The 27247-nt window shown below is 32.1% G+C and overlaps 1 protein-coding gene across 1 annotated transcript in view; it reads right to left on the reverse strand.

Moving 5' to 3' along the window:
- Window positions 1-27247, reverse strand: part of LOC128680918 (uncharacterized) — an 82978-nt gene that overhangs the window by 25689 nt on the left and 30042 nt on the right. The window contains exons 2-3 of the mRNA XM_053764407.2: window positions 10086-10175; window positions 652-857 (exon numbers count right to left, since the gene is read on the reverse strand). Coding sequence (XP_053620382.1) covers window positions 652-857; window positions 10086-10158 — 279 coding nt within the window. The 5' untranslated portion in view covers window positions 10159-10175. The remainder of the gene's footprint in view (window positions 1-651; window positions 858-10085; window positions 10176-27247) is intronic.

The raw sequence follows: 27247 nt of genomic DNA on the forward strand, positions 1-27247 counted from the left end.
TACCGTGCTTTGTGTAAATAAATTTATTTCATTTCATTTCATTTCATTTCATTTCATTTCATTTCATTTCATTTGAAAAGCAATGGCTATTACCCGGTGTACTAGGAAAGCGACAAAAATAATAAGGCTGCACGACGCGGTGTGATCCGAAAAATTAAATGTCGAACAATCTTAATTCAAAAAGATGACTAAAGAGGCTAAAGACATGATCCATACAGAATAAAAAGACACTGAAAACTTAAAAATTTAAGCATGTATCATAGATGATATATTAACTATAATAGTAGATTGTTGTAAGAATTTAAGACTTCTATTCCATAATCACACATGTAGGCAATTTGTTTGAATTGCCCGACAATTTAATTTGATAATAACTTTATACATACATAGTTTTATAGTGAGATTTTTCTTAGTAATCTGTCACAAAGTCATGCAGTTTTATGTCGTTCAACTAGGACGCCGGGTTACAGTCTCGGCTCCATTACGTTATTTGCAATTTCAAATCTGATTTCAGTCGAATCGGTTTGGAAATTATGAATTTATCCGTTTCAAATAAAAGTGTGTTGTTTGCATTAGAAGGATAATGATTTTTTTGTTTTGTTCTATTTCAATGGATATCACGAGTTTCAAATGAAAGAAGAAAATACTTACAATTCCATCCCCAATATTCCTTATTACGCACGGCAGTAACGCAGTGGATCCAGTCTGTGACGTCACTATAGTGTTGTTCTCCGTTCCGAAGTGCTTCTCAGGTGTGCTGTTGTACAGGTCTTCCAGAGGAGGGAACGAGACAGTGAGCTCGTTCTGTTCCGCTTTCACCGTCGGCGAGGGCGTAGTGAGCGGTGGGGGAGACGGACCTGAAAAAAAAAGGCATCTATAAATATTGCAAATCACACGGATTAGTTAAACTATTCTATGTGGCCAGTTTTCTATTCTGGGATTTAAAATTTAAATCGAATTCAGTAATCATTGCCGAAACTGAAAGAACTTTTAGTGGGAGTGTATTAATTTACAAACTTTTATTGAAATTGCAATGTTTGTATGATCCTTCGATCATAGTGTCAAGTTTGTGAGGATGTATGTGTATATGTATGTATGTTTATTGCTTTTCCACGCAAAATCTACTGGACGGATTATTATGAAATTTAATACACGGGTAGAATATAACCTTGAATAATACATAGAGTACTTTTTAGCTCGAAATTCCCACGGGAGCGAAGCCCCAGGACGCAGCTAGTATTATAAATTCGAAAGTAAGTTTGCTTGTTTGTTTGTCTTCACGCTTAATCTACTCAACCTATATTCTTGAAATTTTTCATACATTCATATGTATTTTGAATTCATATTCATATGTATTTTGAAGTATGGAATAGAAGTTCTCGTTGGAAATTTACGTGGCCGAAGTTGCGGGTAGAAAGTATTTCATAAATCGTCTTGTCGTGTAAGGTGAAACACTTTTCTTCCTCTTGTCTCTACTGATTTGCGTATCGTTAATGAATGAAAATAATAATAACCTACTGATGCTCATCTTTATTATACTTATCTTGGTAGCACTTCAGGTAAATAGATATTTTTTATAGAAACAGGACTTTTCTCGAAAGATACTGTTACACAATTTATATTGTTGAATGAGCACTTATTTATTTGAAAGCTATAAAGTGGGAAAACAGGAAAAAAATTACCATAATGAATATTTAAAAGGTCTTTATGTTTTTTTAACCTGAATTTTTGACTTTGAGCTGTCACTTATTTTTATTAAATTGTGATAAGAAAAATGACTGGACCAATTAGCTTGAAAGGGTTACACTTTTTAAAATATTTTTATTTTTTTATCTTCCTTACATATTATAAAACAAAGTCCACTGCCGTGTCTGTCTGTCTGACTGTTCGCAATAAATAACTTCATGTATTTTCATGCGGATTTCACCAATGATTAGTGTTTTTCCTACGTGTAGTGTAGAAGTGTTTTGTGTGTGTTGTTAGGAAGGTTTATATATATATTTTATATATAGTATATATATTAGTTACATATATTTTTGTAATGTCTAATCGATTTTAAGATCGTAATTCTGTAGTGTTTCTTACCCTACGGGACGGGGCGAATTTTAACTATTGTTACAAGGTATATTTATTATTATAGGTAACAACAGCATATCTAAAGAGGATCGAAATCAGACAGGCGATCGAATCTTCATAATTTTAATTACGAGTAAGACTACTTTTCTGGCGAACCTTGGACTTGAGGAGCCACAGCCACAGAAACAAACAGGAACACGATAGAATAAGAGAGATATACTTTAGGAAGAAATTAAATTATGTTAGCAATAATAAAAATACCTGTAAGGTTTCCTTAATTTGCTTCCGTCGATGAACGAAACCTATGCAATATCTGTGGAGATTGGACGTTTCTGCAATACTTTTTGAAGTCAAGCGTGAATCGTATTCGTGCAATGAATATTTGTTAGGATTTTCTATTCAAGTTTGTAAACCTGAAAATTAATACATTTGGCCAGTAACAGTTTTATGTAAGTCTCTCTATTTAGATTTTCCTTTTTTCATAAATTGAATAAATCAACTCCAAATATTGTATTAATCTACCTTTGTAGCCTAATGGTCATTATGCTAGACAGGTACCAAGTCAGATGATGGGTCAGGTCAAGATAGAAATTGATCTTTTTCAGATTGACCTGGGTCTTGGATGTTTATCTATATATGTATCCTACTAATATTAAAAATGCGAAAGTTTGAAGTTATGTAAATGTTTGTTACTCTTTCACGCAAAATCTACTGGACCGATTGTTATGAAATCTCGAATAAAACCTAGGGTACTTTTTATCCCGAAATTCCCACGGGAGCGAAGCCCGGGGCGTGTTATAAACATTTAATATAATATCGTGGAGTAAATAAAAAAAATATTATGTACTCCACAACAAAATGGCCTTAAAATTAAGTTGCCTAAACTAAGAAAATATCGCTACATAACACAAGTATCGAAATTAATTTGGTGCTAACACAATTAGGCCGTATTTGTTTATTGAAAATGACTTTTAAAATCGCTAATTATGTATCAATTTCTAAAAGTTTACTTATTTATTTATCTCATTTGCGTTTTCCTGTTATTCGCAGGAAAGTTGAAGCATAGGTACATGTTTTGTCACTATCGCACTTTACTGAATTTGCCATTGACAAAACGAGACAAAATAAAAATGCTTTATCTATTTTATTAATAACAGGGTATATCTATAACATAGATAAAATTCATATTTCTTTGATCTATGATCTATAATTATTAGTGGTTGTCTCAGTTCGATAGTAGGTACATTTATGAATAACAGGGTACGTACATCTATAACATACATAAAATTAATATATCTTTTATCTATGAACTATAATTATTAGTGGTTGACTCAGTTCGAGAGTATCTACAGTTTACAAGAATAATTACCTAACAACCAACAAATGAATAAATAAGAGATACACGTGTGATGAGTTTACACGTGTCAGGATAAAAATAATTTTACCAATACAACGTTGTATCATGAAAAATATATGTAATAATTATTTCGTAATTATTTTGCTCTAATAACAAAAAAATATTATTTGCCTTCGAAATTGGCGTTGTAATTTCAATATGTTAATATTTATTCCATTTTATATGTTGTTTACACGTGTGCTTATTGCCATTTATATAACAAAAATTTTGTGATGATACGCGGGGTTAAGGCAGATGAGTGGAGTTACGAAGTGCACTATGCCTTTTAAGGCGCTACGTAACCGCACACTAGCGCCGCCATCTCATTACTTGTAAAGAATAAGATACTTGTTTCAGTTTTAATTAAATTAAGAATTTTGAAATGTTAATAAAGGCACTATTCACAGTTTTTGTAACTAGGTTAGGAAGATATTTAAGAATTGTTAGTTAATTTATTTAAAAAGACGCTTTACTTTGCTTTACACTGGAGGTCTGGAGAAGGAGAACAACAAATGAGACAATTACCTACGTCCTTAATTGGGATCAATGACCGCTCTTAAGTTGAGTAATTTCTAAGGGTGAGTTGCACCAGTCAACTTTGACGTTGACATTGACCCACGCGCCGCTGACGTTTAGAAAAAATGGCATGCTTGCGTTGTTCTCTTAGAGAATAGAGCGCAGGTTTAAACTAACGTCAAAATTAATGGTGCAACTTAACTGAGATCTAAGAAACTTAAAACAAAGTTAAATTCTTCAAACTTCTTCACAAATTTTGTCTTGTCATTGAGCGCGAAAAGTTTTTGTAATGAGTTTAAAGTTGTAAAGAATAAGATACTTGTTACAGTTTTAATAAAATTAAGAACTTTGAAATGTTAATAAAGGCACTATTCACAGTTTTTGTAACTAGGTTAGGAAGATATTTAAGAATTGTTAGTAAATTTTTAATATATTATTAATTTTAAATAGTAAATTTAAATTGACTCATTTGTAAACTTGCTAAATTTTATGCTTTTTTTTAGTTCAGTGGGCACTAATTAATTAATAAATAAATATATTAGGACATATCACACAGATTAAGCTAGCACCAAAATAAGTTCGAGACTTTGTTATGGGATACTAATTCAACGATACTATATTTTATGATAAACGTACCTAGGACACTGACGTTTAACGACTGAGAAAACAAGCGGGAAAGCACAATGAGAAAGAGAGACAGAAGGAGTAGCTTTAGTAGGAGGAGAAGAGAGTGAGTTTACAAGACAGAGTTGCATATCGCATAGCACTCTGCCAAATATAAATATGTTAGCACAACATCGCTCCATTTTTATTCCTCATCAGCTGAGTTCATGCTCATCAAATAAAAAATGCGAGTACAAATGTTCCCATAGACACGTCTACCGGGAATAATCAAGTTTTATTATGATTGCGTGAAAAAACACTGCCTATATTCACGAAAGACAGTTTCTCTCAAAAGTTGCAAGCGTTTATGTAAAACAAATTACATTGTCTGAAATACTGAGTATTACGACTGAACGAATGGTTTTGTCGAAGAGTTTAAATTTATTAGAGGCGGCTTGTGCGTTTATATACAGCAAAGTATTAGTAATAACTCATACAAAATAAGTAATAAAAAAAAATTATAATGTTTACCATTTTATAGTCATGATGATCTTGGTGCATTGTGTGAAAAAAAAAATATGTCCGTTGAAATTAATTGCTGAGGTGTGGTCTCGCTAGGAGTTGATCCTGGATCCATAAGATCATAATATTGTATTATCGTGTGAACTGAAGCCAAGTTTAAGTTTTAGCTCAATGAAAAATTATTTATTTATTTAACTAAATTCCTTACCTACCTTAAACAGAATTGTTTTACATACCTAAGTCACCTCCTTCACACTTTGATACCAAAGGAATCCACTATCAGTGCTTCTTATAACATAAATCGAGCCAAAACCCCAACGTAAAATAACATCAAATATAATAAACTTTTTACAAGAAAATAAAAAACGGCAAAGTTATAACCTTCATTCAGAAAATCTTACGTTATAAATTTTATTGCAACTGTCACTTCTACGAGTTCAATTTGTTTTTATATCTACACGATTGTAAACTTGGATTCAGTTTTAGTATTCCGCTCATGTTTAACTGTAGTTTCATCCGGGTTTTAGTTTAAAACAAACCTTTATTTTAAACCACCATTATTCAAGTACCGCAAATATATTTCTATTTCATGTAATACCAAAACATCATATATTTTATGTTCCAGTTTATACATAAAAAAATCCGTTATGGATTTTGCGTCAAAGTTTGAATCGAAAATTTACAAAAAATAGGGTTATTTGCACCAGTCGCCTTGACATTGAATTTGACCTGCGCACCGCCTATGTTTAGACTTTTTACGAAACTCTTTAGATTTTATTGAAAAATTAAAATTCTATAAATTCTAAACAAAACAAAGAAAACCACGATTGCAGTGTTTAAATTTATTTTCTTTAATTGAAACATCCTACACAACTGCAGGGGGTCATAAGAATGAATCCAATTTAAAACTAAACAAAGGAGAATTCTTTCTTCGAGACAACAACACAAAGAATGTTCCGGAAACAATTTAAATACTTAATTTACAATTAGTTGCAGGGTAATTTGATTCGGAGAATTTCCACAATGCGCGTCTTGGAAGGGTTTCTTTAATTGGGGCTGACGAAGAAATGGCTCAATCGAATTGCAAAATCGTGGACTTTACTCATATAATTATTATTAGGCAATTGCAAGGTTTCAGGTACGATAGGATTCGTGCTGTACACATATGTATAAATTTATAGAATTTACTAGTTACACACCGCGGTGTAACTGTGTAATTATTTAAAAAAATACTTACCTACGTTTTCATGCATACTACCGATGTGCTTCAAGTAGTTTACAATAAAACATAGGTAGCTTGCTCACTGGTTGCGATTGTAGCTATTTGCTACTATATGTTGGCTTTATTGGTGAAAGTCATGTTAGATGCCTTTAGGCGGCTTTAATTGGGTACACTCAAGTTGAAAAACCGCAGTATGAGTTGACTTATATTTCACAAAAGTATGACTTGAACTTAACTTAACTTAAACTTAACTAAGATAATCATTAAAAAATAGACTAAATTTATAAGTAAAAAAGAGGTTCCACGTCACCGCGTGGAAGGGTTCCAGGAAAACTGGCAGAATTACTCCATTTTATATTGTACCGTAATATTGCATATTTTTAATTTATATTATGCCTTAATGGCAGCACATGGTCACCCAAAAAATAAATAGTTTGGTTCGAGACAAAGCAATAATTCACAGCTGGATAAAACCTATCAATTGAGTTGAATAGATTCAGTTCTACTCAATGCGCATTTTATAGAAATCACAGCATAAACATCGATGTTTTGGATTGATATTCAAACTTTTTTCAATATAAATGTAGATGTAAAAAGATAAAACGTTGAGATATTGAAATATTTCTCAACATGTTATACATCGCCGTCTCAAATAATTTATTTTACGTCGAACCATGACAAATGATGTCTAGCTATAGGTATTTTAACACGATAGACGTGCTCGTAGATTGATGTGACCAAATCCAAAAGATTTTCGGGATAAATAATGGGTGTTTCACAGAGTGTTTCGACCGCTGCGGCCGCGCTGTCATTTCAGTTTTTTCAAAACGAAGACAAGCATTTGTTTTACTATCCGAGTTTAAAATAATTCATATGAACTGTGGTAATGTCAATTTTATGAATGAATCGTATTGAAAGCGCGGCCTAAAACAAAATAACTACATATTAGTCTTCTTTCCCGCTGTAGTAGATAAAAAACCTTTATCTACACATCACTTTCTTTTTACTCTGTTCATGGTCACCCAAAAAATAAATTGTATTGGTTTTTGTAAAATAAATAAGCATACAGTTATTAAAACACAATCTATTCTTTAACAATTGGTATGTTTTATTCTAGACGCGATTTTATTTATTCATCCAATTGTCAAAGGCTGGCTGGATGAAATTGCTTAGAAGATCGAGTTTTGCACAATTTATTTAACTCATTATGATATACTTTGTATGATAAATTTTGTACTAATTTGTGATTTAAAGTATTATTGTATTGTATTCATAAAATGTATTAAAATCTTTGCTCTGGAAATAGCCTTAATATTATTAACAAAGAACAAAGCCATAGTACAGTTTATATTTAGAATTGAATCTAGTTAGACAATTTGAAATTAGGATTAGCTATAGGAATTTCCTTTGTTAATAGAGGTTTGTTTTGAGAAAAAGGATTAAATAAATGATAATATTTCAAATATTATTTCTTTGTTGCATTGGAAATGCGTATTATATTATGCTTATCATTATGTGGTTGATGTAATTATAATGAAACTTGTTGTTGTAATCTTTCCTGATGATTTTCTGAAATTTGTTATAGTGGTTTTATGTAACTATATAAAAATTTAATTTACCAATGAAAGCTTGTAGTGTACGTCAGTAACGCCATTCTTGTTCATTTACATCAATCCTCCGCCAATGATTATTAGTATCTAATTTGCATATAGATTATTATATCATTTGCATTTAGATAGGTAGTGGATCTAGTAAGATCTTACGAAAGATCACCATTTTTCATCCATTGAAAAGAAAAATCGCCCAAAAAAAGGTTGTAAAATTAGAATAGTGAAAATAATTCAGAAAAATTCCTGGATAATCTCAATTCTTTGTCACCGTACACTTACCCTCCTGAGGGTTGTATTTTGATATATTTATGTTTGGTACGTGTACGTCTTTCGTGATATCGTCAAAGGGAAACCCCCTGTGCATTGTTCAGGTTTTACTGATTTCTTATATAAAGTGGCGAAGTATTGAAACTTGCCATTTTGTTTGAGCATTGTCTTGACAAAAGTCGTGAGGGTTTCGTTAATGGTTTGTTTGTTGGTCTTCTGTATTTATATTGTAATATTTGTATTTTAATATAAACTAGGGTTCGGTCCGCGCTTCGTTCGGGTAAAACCATATATATTATTATATATATGGTTTTACTAAATCGGGTAAAACCATATATATAATATACTAATATATAATAAACCTACTTCAGGAATTTCACTATCTATAACACTCTATCTATTATAATCCGCATCAAAATCCATAGTCCGCATAGAAAACATTTTGAAATATTCCCATTAGAATCCAAAATCGAGCTGTTGAGAATTAAAATTACCATTTGTTCTATGATCGAAAATGAATTCTACAGATAAACCTACTACAATAATTACACCATCTATTATAAAAAGCCGAATCAAAAGATAGTTAGTAGGTTTAAGGTAGTAGTGTAGGTTTAAATATCTAAGAATACTCGTACATAGGAACAGACAGCGGGAAGGGACATTTTACTAGGGACAGTTACATTGTAAAACATGTTTTTTTAATATGAGTCTTGATGTTTAAGTCTTGCCTGTGCGATTTTTGCTTAGATAAAAATAATATTTATTTTGTTTCGAACTGAGTCTACAAAATAGTAAAGTAGTCGCTCTAAACTGTTATTATAGTTCGTATCTTTAAAAAGTATATAGTGGAAATTATTTTTTAATTTAATATTTTTTTAGTTAGTTATTTAATACATATTTCACTAATTAAACATATATATTTTTATAAAGACAGAGTTAGAGTGACATAGGCTACTTTTTAAGCCGCAGGCGCACTGTTATATTTAAAAAAATGGCGTTATTACCATCGTTATTAGTATCAATACGAAAAATTTCTGAATAAAAGCTTAGACTGCGATTTCTAAACGAAATATTTTCACAATTCGTCTCCACTTCCAGTCAACGGAGCATATAACTGCCTTAAGCATATAAAATGCAGAGTTTAACAAAAGAAAATTGTTGAACACATTCACATTCACGTTTTATTCGTTTATTTTGTAATATTTTCATCGCCTTTTCTTGCTAAATGGTTGGAGTTGACTGTCGAATTATGCGACTGTTGATGTAATTATGCAGTTAATACTCGTATTACATTTTGTTATTTGTATAAATAATTTATCCATTTAACGATATAATATGCCAATTATATTAAAAAAATGGCAAGCCTTGCCGGCATGATAGATAACAGTTTCAATGAGTTTCTTTCGGCACTTTTCCTCACCAATGATCGCCCCGAAGTGCTAGTACCTAGTAATCCTTTAAGAAATTTTCTTATTTTTATTTGAAATATAATCGAGTGTGTGTAATCTTGTGTGTAATTTAATCGAAAATCTGTATTTTTTTAATATGAGCCGTTTGTAAACTATTATTATTATAAAGAGGTAAGCGTTTGTGAGTTTGTGAGTATATTTGAGACGGGTAATCTGCGAAACTGCCGAACCAATTTCAAAAATTCATTCACCAATAGAAAGGTACATTATCCAAGATTCGTATAGGCTATATTCTATCTCAAAATTCCCACGAGAGCGAAACCCCGGGCAACATCTAGTAGCAGATAGAGATCAACAACTTCGGAGTCGGGGGTTACTTAAATTTTTATACACACGTATGTATTTATGGTACAATAAAACAATAAAGAAATGCTTTTCATTGATTGTGAATGGTAAACGCTTACCTTCGCCGGCTCCGATGGCGGTGTGAGTGAGGAGCACCACGATGCACAGGCATCGCTGCCCCTCCACCGACATCGCTGACCGTCCACTACCTGTGACAATAAACATTATTACTTTCTGATACCAGTCCTACTAATTTCAAGAAGCACACTAGCGCCATCGTTATCGAAAAACAAGATTTTCACATAAATATAACTTTTGCCACAAGCTTTTATTGTCGTCAGAGAGATATTGTTGCATTTTACGCCCGACAAAAATCCGTGTCCGTGCTGTAAACCACTCAGGACTTTTCATTTCATTTATTATTCCATTTTAACATAAAACATTGTGTCGGAATTCACATTAGCGCATAATTAAGGCATTAAAATACAAAATAAATAATAATAATTTAATAATAAATTACAATTTAACATTTAACGATACCATGTTCACATTCACTTACATAACACAATTAAAATTTAAATTTGTTATTTATTTTACTTGTAAATTATATTTAACCTTTAAGTTTAAGGTATCTATGAAATTTGTGTCATCAAGTTAATTCATCTATCGCGTAAAAGCACTTCCCTCGTTGGGAACCGATCCTAGGTTTAACTATTATCATTTAAGTATTTTCGAAATGCTTTTTGACTCTAAAATCCGTGACGTCACAATACACCAATGTAATACCATATAAAATTGGTTTTTGACATTTGAAAATAGGTAGTACCTGTTGACTAGGTTGTAAAGTAGTTAATTCTTAAAATGTCGTTATTTGAAGCATCGTTAATTGTCAAGATCACTTTTTAATTTTTTTTTTCGAACACCTTATGTGATTCGGTGTTGTGGCTGTTTTTTACTGATTTTATTTTAAAAGCACGGTTCAATATTCAAAAGGTAGCTTTCATTGCAAACTTGCGGCATACATGAAACTTTCACGTCATGAGAAGAAAATACATTAAACTTTTACAACTTAACAGATACTGGGGTGAGTGAAATATTTAAGGGGATGCCAGAATCGCGTGTAGTGTAATGACCTATATTCAAGATTTTTTTGTTTATTAAAAAATTAAATATATTTGAAAAATATCAGCCAATTACATGACTGTCGTCTATATATATCCTTTATATTTATTACGTTTTGGTTAATGTTTATTAGAAATTGGGTAATTTATTTAGAATTAGAAATATGTTTCAGAACAATATATACCCAAGTATTTATTGTTGCCTATGGGAAAATATACCCTATTTAATTAACTATCCACTCTTTCAATCTCCAATCCTATCTAATTCAGCACCTTAACTATTCAAAAAATCATAACTCTTGTCCAGTCTATTTATTTTTCAGTACTGTTAAACACAGCCAGTAATAAAATAAAAAAAATCATCAGCCATTAAAAGCAAGATTTTATTTTGTTATCAGCCAGCCTGATACCGATATCAATTAAATTAATACAGAAGGATTCAAAGGCGGCAAATTGTGAAGATTGGAGAACAAATGAAATGTATTTTTACCCGTTTTATCAATTTTCCGTGAGATAGAATCGCAAAGTGATTTTAAACAATACTAATTAATCTCTTACAACTGGCCGAGCAGAAAATTAAAAGTAATGTGCCAAATTTCAAATTTTATATACAAACAAAATTTTATTTACAAACATAAATACAAATCGTTTCTCTTTATAATATTAGTATGGATGGATATCGGCAAAGAAAATATAAAGTTTAGGAGTAGCTCGAGATGGTCACTCGTAATTGTAGGATACTTGGTCAAGCGCGAGCCTCGTTGACCGCCTTTATTTGTTCTGCAAAGGGTCTTTTATAGTATACGATCATTTTTTTGTAACTATATTTAAGTTATATACTTATCTTACATGGATACGTCGTATCGTAAATTTGTAGAAATAATCGTTACATATTATAAAACAAAGTCTTTCACCGCGTCGTCTGTCAGTCTGTTCGCGATAAACTCAAAAACTATTGCCCGGATTTTCATGTGGTTTTCATCAATAGATGGAGTGATTCCTGAGGAAGGTTTAGAGGTATAATGTATTATGTTTTTACCCGAACTAATTTTTACGCCGGGACGGGCCGTTAGTAATATATAAAGTAATCCTGTAGCCAGTCACGGCGACTGAAGGACATAAAAACGTTAACATTAAATAAAAAAGCTTCGTGCTAAGTCCCGTTACTACAATAATATATATAGTTATGTGACAAAAAATACTGTTTACATGCGTTTCTTTTGTAATAGCATTTTGATAAATCTAACAGTAAATCGATATTGATAGTGTAGTACTCAAGTATTCGAAAAAATGCTTTGATTTTGACGTTATTTATTTATTTATTTGGCACAAAAAACAGTTTTATAACAAAAGTTAATATACCTACAAATAAAAATAATAGTTTGATCAGTTGCAAAACCAGAAACACAGCACACAGCATGACAAACTTTAGTGTCGACAAGCAACATCCACAGATAATATTGTTATAAGGAATGATTATGACAGTAACACACGAATATTGTTTTTGAAGCTATTTAATCAACAAAAAATGTCAGGTTATATTTGCGGCAGATTCTAAGGATAGGATTGTGAGAGGAAACTTTATTATTACACGCGGATATGAAGAAAGGGATGATTTTGCGAAGTGACCTGGTCGGGACTCTAAGATAAATAATCGATAATAATGTGGTAGATAGATCACCTCGAGTAATTTTATAGAGGTAAACGAAATCCTGAAGGCTCTCATCTGTAGTCTGACGAGTTTGAAACAACTGAGACGTTGGTCATAGCTACTAAGCTGCCTCTTAAGGCCACGGGGCGTGCTGAAAGTACGCGAACAAAACGTCGACCGCATACTATGGACACCAAACAATGGAGGCATATTCCAGTCTACTCATCACCAAGGCACGGAAAAGATGGATCAAACTATCAGTCCTTCTAAAGTCACGAGTGACACGGAGAATGAAATCCAAAAGTTGGTTACATTTTCTAGCATTCATAACCTAGTGCCCATTAAAACTAAGATTACTATCGAAGACTACCCCGTTATCCTTAATTTCAGATTTCCTATCAAGAATTTGGCCATCTATGCTATACTCAAATATAATTGGCTTTTTTACGAGTGAATGTAATCACGGGAACTCTTACCGATACTAAGGCTCATATTATTTTCAGCGCACCAGGCAACCAGTTCATCGATATCCCTTTGAATTGCAATGAAATCATTTAACGAGTTTATAGAAGTGATTTTTTTTTACTTTGCGATAAAATTATAACGCTAGAAAATCTCCGCGTGTAAACGAGCCTCGACTGAAGAAGACTCGCGCTAACGACCAAAACTTTATAATGCCTAACAAAGCTGACCCCGCCTTTGTGTGTTCCAGATTCTTTGTGGACGCCGGATAGTTTCAACAACATAATTATTTTCAAGTGGTGTACTACCTATGATACTATGGTACAGTCAACGGCATAACCAAACTAAATTCATAGCAAACTCGGGATTTTTCCGGGATAAAAGGTATGTCCTTCTCCATATTTCAAACTAAATGTATGCAAAATTTCAAGAAGACTGGTTGTGTAGATAGATAAGATAGAACGTGGAAAAGTGAAAACAAACTAAGGTACCTATTTTCACAATTATAATATTAGTTGGGATAAGTAGTACCTACCTTTGTACTTAGTTCTCTGTTAGTAAGTTTTATATTTGCACTCTTTTGTTTGAAAAATATATTTATTTGTATTATACTCTTTTTAGATTAGATTTTAAAGTTACTATTGAATTCTGCATCGCAGATACCAAATGCCTCGGTACTGTTCCATACAATATGCTGCAAGTTTTTCAAAAAAGAAAAATAATTAAATGTATCTATGTAAAACTCTTGCGTTACTGAGTGACAGGCAACGCACACAGTCGAAACTACTGACATTTGGTGTGTAGAAGAAAGCTGAAATTTGATCTGTAGGTTCCTAGGACAGTGTAGGGGAGCACAAGAAAACGGATTTTTACTCACATACGAAGTTGTGGGCAAAAGCTAGTATTATAATATGAATCTAAATTGAAATAGCGTCATTTTAACATCATTCGTGTAATAAAGGTATGCCAGAAATTTGCAAACCACTTCATAAGGCTGGTTTTACGCATTATATATACGCCATTTACATAAAGTAACATCTCTCAGTGCAAAATTCAAAATAGTAAAATCAGGAAAGGTTGCTTGACTAAACCAAGTTAAGTAAAGTTATAGTCGGAAAACCGGTCAAGTGCGAGTCGGACTGAGTTCAAAAGAGTTTCTTTCGACAATTTTATGAGCAGTGGTCGTTCTGAAGTGCTAGTAGTTTGTAGCTTCGGAAGATGTTATTAAATTTAGAAAATGATGTTAAAAATGCTATTATATGTCTATTTTCTGTCCAAATTATTCGATTTGATTTTTTGAGAAATATCATTCAACTTAGGGGGGGTTGCATCATCAACTTTGACGTTTGTTTTAACGTGCGCGCGAAAACGCAAAGTACGCCATTTTTTCTAAATGTTAGCGGCACATCGGTTAAAATTAACACTAAATGTGACGGTGAAACTCAACCTTATAATTATGACGTGAAAATGTGCTTGTGAAGGTCCTATTTCAGACAGATGGTTTATCTTTGACCCACTTTCCGACATACCCATCTAAATATAGTATTTTAAGATTATATATAGCAACAAAAAGGTAGTTAACCATCCTGCCATCGCTAGACACTGTTTCAATATAACACATATATCATATTAACAAGAAAACGTAACACGGAACCCATCTGAAGGTAACCCTCGTAAGATTTCACGATCAAGTTGCTCTAAGTAAACCTTTGCAAGTGTAATGTTGTAACTAGGGTAACCATACGTCCCGTGTATACTGGGATGTACATATTTGATGATCTTTATCTTTTTATCATCTGAGCGTCTTCCCGGTTTCTTCCTCAGCACACGTGGAAGCCCAGGGTTAGCTTTCTCCACTTCACACGGTCTTTATCGTTTTTAGCTTCAGTTGCACTAGTCAACTTTAACGATCACTTTAACATGTGTAACGCCGCTAATAAGATAAAATGGCGAACTTTCCGTTGTTGTGCGCTTATTAAAATTAAGCTCAAAATTGACTCTCGCAACACCCTTAGAAACGCAAATGACGAATGATAAATTCTTATTTTGATATTTCGCTTTGCGGGAACAATAAGTCAATATCTCAGAGGCGAGAGTAGATTCCACCACCACTTCAGATTTCAGATTTTATATGTGTTATAGGTGGCAGGCTCCTGCCATACGAGTACATACAATAACCAACTATGTATAAAATGTAAAGTCCTTGTTCGGTGCAGCAATTTGTGTATGAAAGTGATCTTTCTTTTTACCAAAATGTCCCGAAGTTTCTAGAATTTCTGGCAACCCTATACATAACGTATGTGTAGGGGAAACAGCCCAGGATTTACCCATTTTTCCCTATTACGGAATGGGTGGCAACCCAAAAGAACGATTTCAGTTATTCTGCTTCCTTATTTTTTGTAACTTTAGTTTTTTTCAACTACTATTATCAAAATATTGTAAATGAAAAAAAATGTTTATCACGCTCATGCATGCAAATAATATAAATAAATAAATAAATATATAAATATATTAGGACAAATCACACAGATTGAGCTAGCCCCAAAGTAAGTTCGAGACTTGTGTTATGGGATAACTAACTCAACAATACTATATTTTATAACAATTACATATATAGATGAACATCCCAGACCCGGGTCAATGAGAAAAAAATCATTTTCCATCATGACCCGACCGGGGATCGAACCCGGGACCTCTCGGTTCAGTGGCAAGAACATTACCACTGCGCCACCGAGGTCGTCATGCAAATAGATCACGCTTATCGTAATAATGCATTATCACGGAAACTGAAGTTTATTCATTAAATTATTTTAATTCACATTTTTCCTGTTAACTAAATTAATTACGTATTGTAACGTATTCAAAAGCTTTTTGAAATAAGATATTATTAAGTATTTTGCCAAAAAAAAAAAACAACAAAAGTGAATATATATTTCGCTTTTAACATTAATATCCTTTCAGAAAAGTGGGATTTTCCCGGTCGAAACCGGATGAAACCGGCCGAAACTGGATAATCTTTTCATTATCTCTCAGGTGAGAAAGGAATAATAGATTAAAGTAATGGTGACAAGGTTTTAAGATACTAAAATGATTATTTCACTGATGATACAGATACCTTAAGTCACTAGTCTTACTCTACTACTCTATCTTCAGGAACTAGTCTCTTCACAATTTAATATGAAAATGAACCTTTTGTTATGTACCTCTGTATATTGCTTTTTGTTAAGAGAAAAATAAATATTATAAATTATTATTATTATTATTATATATTAAATAAATTATTATTATTATAAAAAATCTAATGTTAGTCCGATTGCCTGCTGTGAAGTTTATTTGTAAGATTACCGAGTATGTTTCTTATATTTGGTTCAAAAAAGAACATTTAATAATAGAAACTATATTTTAATATTATCTGTCTAGTATAGATGTACATAAAAACAAATTCGCGACTTCTTTCGCGTCACCAGTAACATATGTTACTCCAGAAGGTATAAGCCTATGTCTGGGTTAAATTCCATCGCGACTATATTTATGCGCTGTCTTAACAGCTAATTGTCTCAATAGCACTCTTAAATAGGGTGGACATCGTTCAGGCGGCCGGTCATTAAATCAAAGCTAAATCTTGAAAAAATCTTTTTTTAAAGTATTATCTTTTACGCGTACACACAAAAAGTGCGACATTTAAGAGTGATAATTTAAACAGTTCTGATTTAGTAATACCCTTCATGGTTGGATATTTTCTACACACAAATATTAACGCTTCCGGCTTCCAGTATTTGCTATGTACAAATATTTATGTTGATTTTCGCAAATATTATGACTGGTATATTAATTCAAAACATGCAAAATGATTGACGGAATTAGAAACAGTATTTATAATCATTGCCGAATTTTGTTGAAATGAAAATAGTACCTACTTATCTACTTAACATTTTAAATAGTTAGATACTATTTTTATTTCAACAAAATTAGTGCAAAATGGTGCATCCCACCGGTGCCGTCCTCGATTAGATAAAATGGCGTACTTTGCGTTTTTATGTGCAGGTTTAGCAGTCATATTGCTAGAAGTCGCTCGTGGCCAGTATGTGAAACGTAAAACATACAACGACTTTCTTGGCAATATTAATGGAGTGGTTTGCCATTACCTATTCAATCACTAGCTGATTAATTATCAACTAGAATGCAAGTTAACTCATGTTTGTCATCACCATAAACAAACGGTAATCTTTGAAAACAAATAAGTACATGAGTCAGATTTATGCAAACCTATTTGGCACAAATAGGATTCGAACTTCGGATCTTTCGGTTCTTTTGCCATTGGATCACCACCGTAAACTTGTACGAGTATATGAAGTAATAAACCAGTCTATGATACTGCCATTTCATCTCAAAATTAAAAAAAGAGAGTGAGTAAAAAATTGTAATATCATGAAGGCAAAGAAAATTTTTCACCGCAAACTAGTTTAATCTGGTTCCAACCAGCTATGTAACGCGCATCACAACAGGTGCTAACCGGTTATAATTGCTTTCGTGGCGGCATATTGCTTTTTTTCCCCAACTTTTTATTGGTTTTCGCGGTGTGGATCCGAACATTGTTTCTACGTTTGTTTATAAATACTCTTTGGAAAACATGAAAATTCAATTTTTGTTGCGATTTCATTTTTATTTTTACTGTTAAAATAAATTATTGAAAATATATTACACTACTTGTAATCTATATTGTTATTATAAAGAGGTAAGCGTTTATGAGTTTGTGACTTTGTGAGTTAGTATGTTTGAGGCGGGTAATCTCCGAAACTACCGAACCGATTTCAAAAATTCTTTCACCATTAGAAAGATACATTATCCAATCCGATTGCTATAGGCTATATTTTATCTCAAAAATACCATGGGAGCAAAGCCCCGGGCAACATCTAATTAAGTATAAAATTGTTCAACAATACCAATCAATCAATCAAATCATTTATTTGTGAGAACAGGTACATATAGATAGTATAATGTTATTACGTAGCTCTCTGTTTTCTGCCTGTCAGGCGTACAAAAATTACTTACTACAAAAAAAAATATCATCACATCTTTTTATACTTATTGACGTGACAACGTCTTAAATTAGGTTGCGGCTGGGAGTCACTTATGAAAAAGTGTAACGCCCGGTAACGTTACGATGAGTCACCGAACGAGAGAGAGGCCCGCCGAATGCCTTGCGTCTCTCTCCCACTCAACTATGATCGGTCTGCCGCGCGCGCAGGAATTAGTTAAGTTTAAATTTACATGTACAATGTTTTAGTAAACAAAATATATTTCGATAGTTAAAATTTGTGCAATTCTTATTTTCATTCAATTCCTTGTTCCTATTGTGCAATTTAATTATATTCATATCAATAAATATTCTACCGAGAAAAAGACGTTGTCACGTAAAATCTTCGCCCGTAAAACCGACTTTACAGGCAACCATTTTTTTTTTCTCAAGGACCTTATTTACCGATTTTCTATCTGGGTATATGATTGTTTAAAAATATGATTTTGTGTATTCCGTATTTCTGTAAACTGGGAAAAATATTCAGGAGGAATAGTTTTTATATCTCTCATATAAAATAGATCAACTTAATTACGAGGATCAGTGACCTAATAAATTGTCGGATCCTGATTTTAATGATTTAAATAGATGATTTTATTGGAGTTCGATTCCAAATTGATCTTCCTGGTTTTCTACAGCTGAGGAAGACAACGGGAAAATACTCAGATGAATCACAGAGGCATCATAAGCACATTTACAGTTATACCGATTTTTATAGAAATTTTCGCCTCTAACTATAGTATTTTGGGGATTGATTTTTGAAAAAAAAAATTTACCTAACACATATGTTTGAACGGATTGTTTAATATACCAAATCTCATCAAAATCGGTCCACAGTTTAGCCGTGAAAGTGACAGACAGACTTTCGCATTTATTATCAGGCTAATCAATACCAATGTATTGAAAAATAAAAATTCATTCTAAAAAAATATAATTTTAGTTTGGTAACTGTCGAATTTTAATAATTCACAATTTTATGAATTGTAAAATGAAAACGCAATATTCCAGAATGATTCACAGGCAGCTGCCAAAACTTATTAGAAGAAATGTGCTACCAACATTGAAAACTCAACTTTTGTTTTCCCAGTTATAAATACTTTCCACGTTAAAATCAAAATCAAATCATTTATTCAGAAATTAGGCCTTCACAGGCACTTTTTTTATGTTGTTTTTATTATTTCGATGTTTACCAAAGCTACAAACTACTAGCATTTCTGAACCACCACTGCTGAGAAGAAATGCTTCGGCATTTCTTCTCAGCAGTGGTCGAAACTATTTCAAACAGTGTTGGTCCCTATTATGCCAGAAGGGCTTACCATTTTTTAAATATAAATTTATATTTCAGTGTCAAATACATACATAAATTTATATAATTTTTTAAATATAAGTTAAGAAATGAAAAAATAATTTTATAATTTAACAGAGACAGTCGTTTCAAAAAATACTGTCGTTGGTGGGAACTATACAAGGATACTCATTAGTTTTACTTTTTTTAACGCAAACGCTGATAAAGCGCTCGTGCAAGTGAGACCTATGCGGCTCCACAGTTCGCCGAACTATTTTGTATGGGTGCTTTTATTTACCGCAATGAAAAACCAGCAATGTATACCGAATCAGGCAAGTTCGACGAAATGATCCATGATAGTGTAGATGCAGCTGTGATCCAGCATTAGAGTAAGAAATGATTACTTATGCAGGGTGTAACAAAATATATATATCTCTACACTCTATGCTCCCAGACCAGCATAAATAACAAAATAAATAATTTTTTGTCACTTTCATTGATCAATCTTAAGTTATTTATTATGAAATCATATTATTATTTTTCAGTTTAATAAAATATACGTATTTCTATTTCTAATTATTGAAAAAGCTATCAAGATATTGTAAAAGGTATCTTTTCACAATTAAAAGTTGATTATTGAGCTATAACATTCCCAAGAGTAAAATTTTCATTATCACTACAAATTGCGACTAAAATTTAATTTTAAACGTGGGACTTTCTGTTTAAGATCGCTCCTTAAAAGACTAATAAAGTATGGGATATTTCAATAAACGTAATTTGATATCACTTTTATCTTTTCGATATTAAATTTTAGTTCAGAATAAGAAAGGAACAAAAAAAATATTTCGATATTTTATTTTCATATTCACAATAACACCATATTTTAGTGAGTATTTGACACTAAAACTTGACCTCTATTGTAATTAATAAAAATAAATATATATGGATAAATCACACAGATTCAGTTAGCCTAAGACTTGTTTTATGGGATACTAAACAAAACATTTTCTATAACATAAACATAAACCTATAGATAAACATCCAAGACCCAGGTTAATCTGAAGAAGTTCATTTTCCTTTCTTCTTGACTTGACATGAGTCCAGCGTGACCATTAGGCCACGGAGGTCGTCAAAATTATGTTATGTGTGAATTTTACTAGTTTCATTGAATTTTACCTATTCAAAAACACGCCACAGTAATAACAAATCAATGTTATTACTGTGACGTGATGATGAATAGATTCTAGATCAAATTTAGTACATTAATTACTATTTAATATATAATGATAATAAACATTTCCCTTTATACACGTGCGTTTATTGATTGAGTTTGAAAAAAACATGTGGAAATTTGAAAATGGTTGAATAATTTACCAATTGCAATTGGAGAGTAGAGCATTAGCACTGCACTACTAAAAATATGTGGAGACGAAAATGTACGAAAGCGTAGGTACTCCGGGATCCAACGCTCAACGACTGAAGAAGGAACCGGGAAAACGCTCAGATGAGAGAAAAAGAGAGACATATCAATAGAGAAAATCTCACTTCAGTATGTTTAAAAATTGTAACCTATTTTGTGTAGTATATACAAAAGGCCATATTATTAAAACTAGTTGTCGTGAACTGGCGTCACATTGACGTCTATTTAGATACAACACATAAAACTTTATGAGTGTTTTGTGTATTTTCATACTACATGCGTGGAGCTTTACCCACAACATGTGATAGGGAGATGTGGAACAAGAGATATTAAAAATTTAAACTATCAAGTTGCTTTTTATTATTTTTTAATATTGCCTTACGATCGTTTTCTATTATTTAAAAATACAACCAAGATTTTGTTTTCGTTACTTTTTTATTTTTATTTTAATTAAGATAAAAACAATTGTAGAGGAGATATTTATATTAAGATTTTATCGGATCAAAATACTATTTCTATTTGGTCTTTATGATTGACTGGTATAGAGAATAAGTAGCATATGGCGTTAAGTCCACCATTTGTACAGTCAACAGCACATCAACCTACGCAAATTCATTGCAAACTCGCCGCTATTACCGCACTATAGAGATTCCCGCAGGATAACTTGATGTGCTGTTGACTGTACATATATATTTTTGTAATGTTTGTGCAAAAAAGCTTTTTTATTTACTTATTTTTTTACGGTCAAAATTTACGGTCTCTTATTACTTAACTTTTAAAATAATATAATTTGTACCAGATCTTGTTTCAATCAGAATCTATAAACATTATAAAACTTTCTTGTCAGTCTGGTTAAAATGCCTATCGCCGATAGCTATGGAGGCTGTCAATTTCTTTAGTGAATCCCGGTAACGCCTCGCGAAATCATCCCTCCCTTCGCAAATCCGAAGAATTCTCAATAATAGGCCCTGAACACTTTGCGTTGATTGATTTTTTTTTCAAAGAAAAAAATATAGAATATCTTCCGCTTTTTACGTTGATACCTTTTTTATTAAAATGATTGAACCTCGTAAAGATTAAAAATAAAAATATTGTACGTCCGATTTTTGTTCATTAAAAAATTGTTCGGTATAAAATGATATTAAAAGTTATTTGATAAACTATTTTTTAATATTGTCCAAATAATTTTAACATTTTCACGTATAGAAACAATAATTTGGAAGTGAAATTTGAAAGCAATAATTCCCAAACTAGATAAATCTGTCTTTTACTTTACATCTAACCCAAAAAAGGGAAAACAATCCAACAATATCCACAAGCAAAGTGGGTCAGAGTGACAAATACTATCAACTTATTACATAACCCATATAATATTATCCAAGACAGTATTACTGACTTCAAACAAAAGAAAGTCGGCTCGGATTTATATGAAAGAACATCCAGATATACTCACAAAACTTATGAAGCACTGACATTAAATAAAAATGTGCTGGACGTGAAAACTACACTTTCAATATTTACCAAATTTTTTTGATACCCTTGATTGAAACTTTCAATATTATAATAAATTAATTAAATCACATTAAAAATATTTTCTTTTATTTTTTTCGTGTTTTTATTTCTGATTAGATTTGTTTATGAATAGCATTCCTATTACAGAAATATGCATATATTCTGATAAATCGTCCTTATGATACTTTTATCAGTGGAAGTGGTGTTACGATTTTATTAAAATTGTAGATTTGAATTCTAATACATATTTAATAAAAGAACGAAACGAAATAATAAATACATTTTAGGATGAAGTCTCACAATATTAATCCAGCAAATTGTTATTTATGGCATTAAAGGATATCATATTGTTGGTGGCAACACTCGGCCGCTTGCCAAAATTATAAATATTAAAACAAGGACTTGTGTCGAAGCAAATACATGCTGTTGACTGTCGCAAGATGTTACTTGGGTGTTTTATTGTTATTAGATCAGACATTATACGAACTCAGAAACAATCTGTGCATAATGTATAAAAATATTTTTATTTTTAATTTGAGGGTAGTTAAAAATAGGTATGACAACAAGAAGAAAAATTAATTGGTCTAGTCGGAAGAGGCTAAGATATTTTTATTTATTTCAGTTTAATTATCAAAGTTAATACTCAGCTTGAATGCTAATTTTACAGATCCATCAACTAATAAATCCCTGGTAAGCAACCTTATAAATATATATGACTATCATTCAATTTTATACGCTGAATCTGCAATGAATGTAGGCCTAAGATTGCAAAGGAGATCCTGAACCGAGCTTAGAAAAAAAAATACAAAATGAAAACAGGAAAAAAATTGTTCGTGAGAAGGTAATTGATTTCCGTTTGGTCGTTGGGTAATTTTCAGCGTTTTGTATTTTTTTATAAATACATCTTTGTAATGTACCCTCGCCAAAACAGTATAAAAGGCATAAACAAAGGAGATGTTGCAATTCCAGCTCCGGGAATCAAGGACAAGTATGCAGATCATGGAATAAGGGAGTTATATCAAGCGATGCTCCGATATTTTTATATGTTACAAAAAATATCTATTTGTCTTATTGAATAACAATATTTTATTTTAAAACCCCCATTTTTTAACGTTTTACCACATACTTTGAAAAAAAAAAAAAAATCTTGAGTTATCTTGAGGTACAGTATCTTGAGCTTATCTTGTTGAATCCAGAAATCAAGGTGTACTAGTTTATATTATCATTTAATATATTTATCATTTAATAAATAAATATGTTAACATTTTCCTAGATTTAATTTTTATAATCTAAAAAATAAAGAAACTATGAACTTTTTGTGGCAAAGTTACAATATTTTTACAAAAAGAACTTCACAGGATTTTTAATTTAGTACTTCATCTGGATCAATTGAAACCTCGGTGTTTTTACTAATAAAGATGAAAATACAACTAGGTACAGTAATGTATACCACTCTTTTCAAATAGATTTATAGAGACAGGAATTCGAGGTGATAGGAAATCTTTGGGGCGATTGAAATCACATAATATTATATTTATTGCTGTCACTTTTCCTTATTTCTATGATCTCTCCTCTCCCTTAATCTGTAAAATCGTTCCGGCGATGTCTACTCCGCCTTATTTAACTCAATTTGCTCAGTATCAGCAAAATGGACCCCCATTTTAGTGATGTAACGATGGGCAGTAAATATTTCGATGAGTTTTAGTAGACGGCATATAGTTTTGTTGACGCATGACTCTCATCCTCGCGTGTTCCCGGTTACATTACATTCGGAGCTGTGACGTCACGATTCCTAGGGTTCGCGTAAAATAAAATCAACCATACAATCTAAGTAGTATAACAGTAGATTTTGCGTGAAAAGGTAACAAACATAAATACATACATACACACATCTTTCGCTTTTATATTATTAGTAGGAAGTAGGATTTTAAGAAAGTCTCGTCTAGTTATGGATTGATTTATTTGACATTTACTTATTAACTATACCTATTCAATAATCCTGTAGAGTATTAGTGAAACTGGATCACTCCCTAGTGGAAGATAAACCATAAGAGTTCAATTGAAATAATTAGTAAAGCAAATTAATTAATAAAAACCAATAAAGTCTTAATTCTTAACCAATAAAACACATTCAGTGCTACCAAAATAAAGATTAAATTTTCGATTTTCTTCGCCTAAGTAGTCTACAGCTGTTAAAAACAGACTCACAATCATTAGGTCTAAAGGAAATTAAATTATTTATCCTCCGATTCTCACTCTGGCGCGATGCCATTTCCCTGGGAACCGAGAAGGTTTACGCCTGGACAAAAACTGAGCATAAACAGCCGCATAACATACTTTGGACTTTGTACTCAGTAATCTAGGCTAGAACGTCTTTGCCCGGGCAAAAACCCATTCTCTGTCTGGAAGCCATTCCAAGCCGCTTGACAGTTTGATAAATTTAAAAAGTGTAAAAGTGCGACTGGCGATGATGGTTCTGTATAAAAATAATACAACTATATTTTCGAGTAAATAAAACTCTCACTAACCATTTTGATTACCTAATTGTCGTTATTACCTAGATACAAAATGAAAGATCAATCAGTGATCTAGGATCCAGGCCTACCATCAACTTTTACGAAACGATTCCAATGCAGATCAGGGGGCTTACCATCATCTCTTAACGCGATCCACTTTGCGACCTTAACTGATCTGCATCGCAAATTCATAGCATCGACTTAGTGTTTTAATTAGTCGAGTCTGTCTCTTTGAGCAGAATGTACACTGAGATACGCATTAAGATCAAATTCAAATTCAAAATTCTTTATTCAATTTAGGATGATATACATCACTTATTGACGTCAAAAATTACTTAAACTATGTCTACTGCCGGCTTCCAAAGCGCAGGTGAAGAAGAAGCGGTGCAACAAACTTCACCGCAGCCTTTTCTCCAAGACGTCAATTAACAAATATAGGTCATATACATATATTAAAAATTAGGAGGACGAATTTACATCATTATAAAAAATTACAAAATTTGAATGAATAAATAAAAAAAAGTTGTATTTCCAATAAAATTATTGAAAATTGTCACACAAAAAAAATATATAAATAGATAGCTAAATGTACAAAACGTACGTAATAATGTCATAAATCAATTACATATGTTATGAGGATACTGCACCACGCTTGGGCCAAACATTATTGTCGTTCACATAATCATCAGACTTGTAATATGCCTTTTTTGTCCGGCAAATCAAGAATTCATTTAGGCAATTTATTATAAAAAATCACTGCGACACATGATTTTATACAAATAAAACTACACGGTACACAACTGTACATCGTGTACTTATTTTAAACAGTATGTTGTGGGTCTTTTGATATAAATAAATATGTTATCTATCGGAGAATATTCGTTAAGAAGATTATTACCTATTATTTGAGAATTGATATTTATTAATGTTTCGACATTTTCAGGAGTATGTCAAACCATACCTAGCGTACTTAATTATTTAAGTCTCCAAATTTGAACCGAAATAAAGTCTTATATAACTCAAATGAAATGAATATACCATAGTCTTTATGTGCCAACTCAAAACAAGCAAACCAATAAATTGACCATACTTTGGCCCGTTTTTAAAGTTACCTAGTTTCAGATCCAAAAAGAAAACAAGAGAGTAGAAAACGAACAATTTTAAATGGTTTCTCCAAGTACGGAATTCTAAAAGTGAGACAGACGAACAAGTAATGCTCTCTTTGCCATGATTAATTTGGTGAATTTAAAAGCCTCACGGATTTATGACTGGAATGTGCGGTTGAAAAATTTGTTTTCTGAAGGATTTAGAGGTTAATTACATCGTCGGTTAATCTTAATTTAGCATTCTCTAATAGGAATACTCTTACAATCAATAATCTCACTCTCGTCTTCACGTGGTTCCAGTTGCATTTGAGGCTGTGACGCCGCGGTCAGCCCGGTCAATGTGAAATTATATGGAAAATACGAAACAATAGAATATTGACATAACTACCTAAACTTGTTCTAATTTCAAAAGTAAGTAGGTATAGACACATTAATCTATACCATTGTATAGAACTAGAACCAAAACATTAAAACATTCTCCTCTCTCATCTGATGTATTTCCGGTTTCTTCCTCAGCCTCAGCCTCAGCCTCAGGCTCACTTTCCTAGGTACTTTTTTGTCTCCACTTCGCACAATCATCGACATCCTTAGTTATCAGACAATTGGCACACAAAGCATCCTTAACAACCTTTAAAATATTGAATCATTAGTATTGAAAATTTATTTTTTGAAAAGAATTTAAAAATAATACATTTTTCTATATGGCCAGGGTACACAGTCAATAAAACTATATTGCTTTTATTTTTCGAACACAGGCATACAAATTCAACCAGTCTAGACCTACTTGTACAGATCTACAGAATCAGAAACTTTGTTTTCTATCGGTACCATATAATGATGAAAATCCTACAGAATATGCCCAGTCTACCAACAAACTTGCAAACTAATAAATAAAACATCAGGTGACGCGCCCTTAGGCCCAAAACTATTCCAAGTTTGACGACTTCCAATGTTGGCCCAACTATTGTTATGAAAATTGGATTGGAAATAGTCCCTCATTTTTTTATAATAATTTACTGACAAGATATTATTTGCTCGTAATAGTCAACTTTGCGCGCTGTCTCGTGTTTTGCGTAGTACACATTTTGAGAAACGCACGTTTTGCTAAATGCTCATTCTGTGTCAAGTGCT

The sequence above is a fragment of the Plodia interpunctella genome, chromosome 25 (assembly GCF_027563975.2).
Source record: "Plodia interpunctella isolate USDA-ARS_2022_Savannah chromosome 25, ilPloInte3.2, whole genome shotgun sequence".
NCBI lineage: Eukaryota > Metazoa > Arthropoda > Insecta > Lepidoptera > Pyralidae > Plodia > Plodia interpunctella.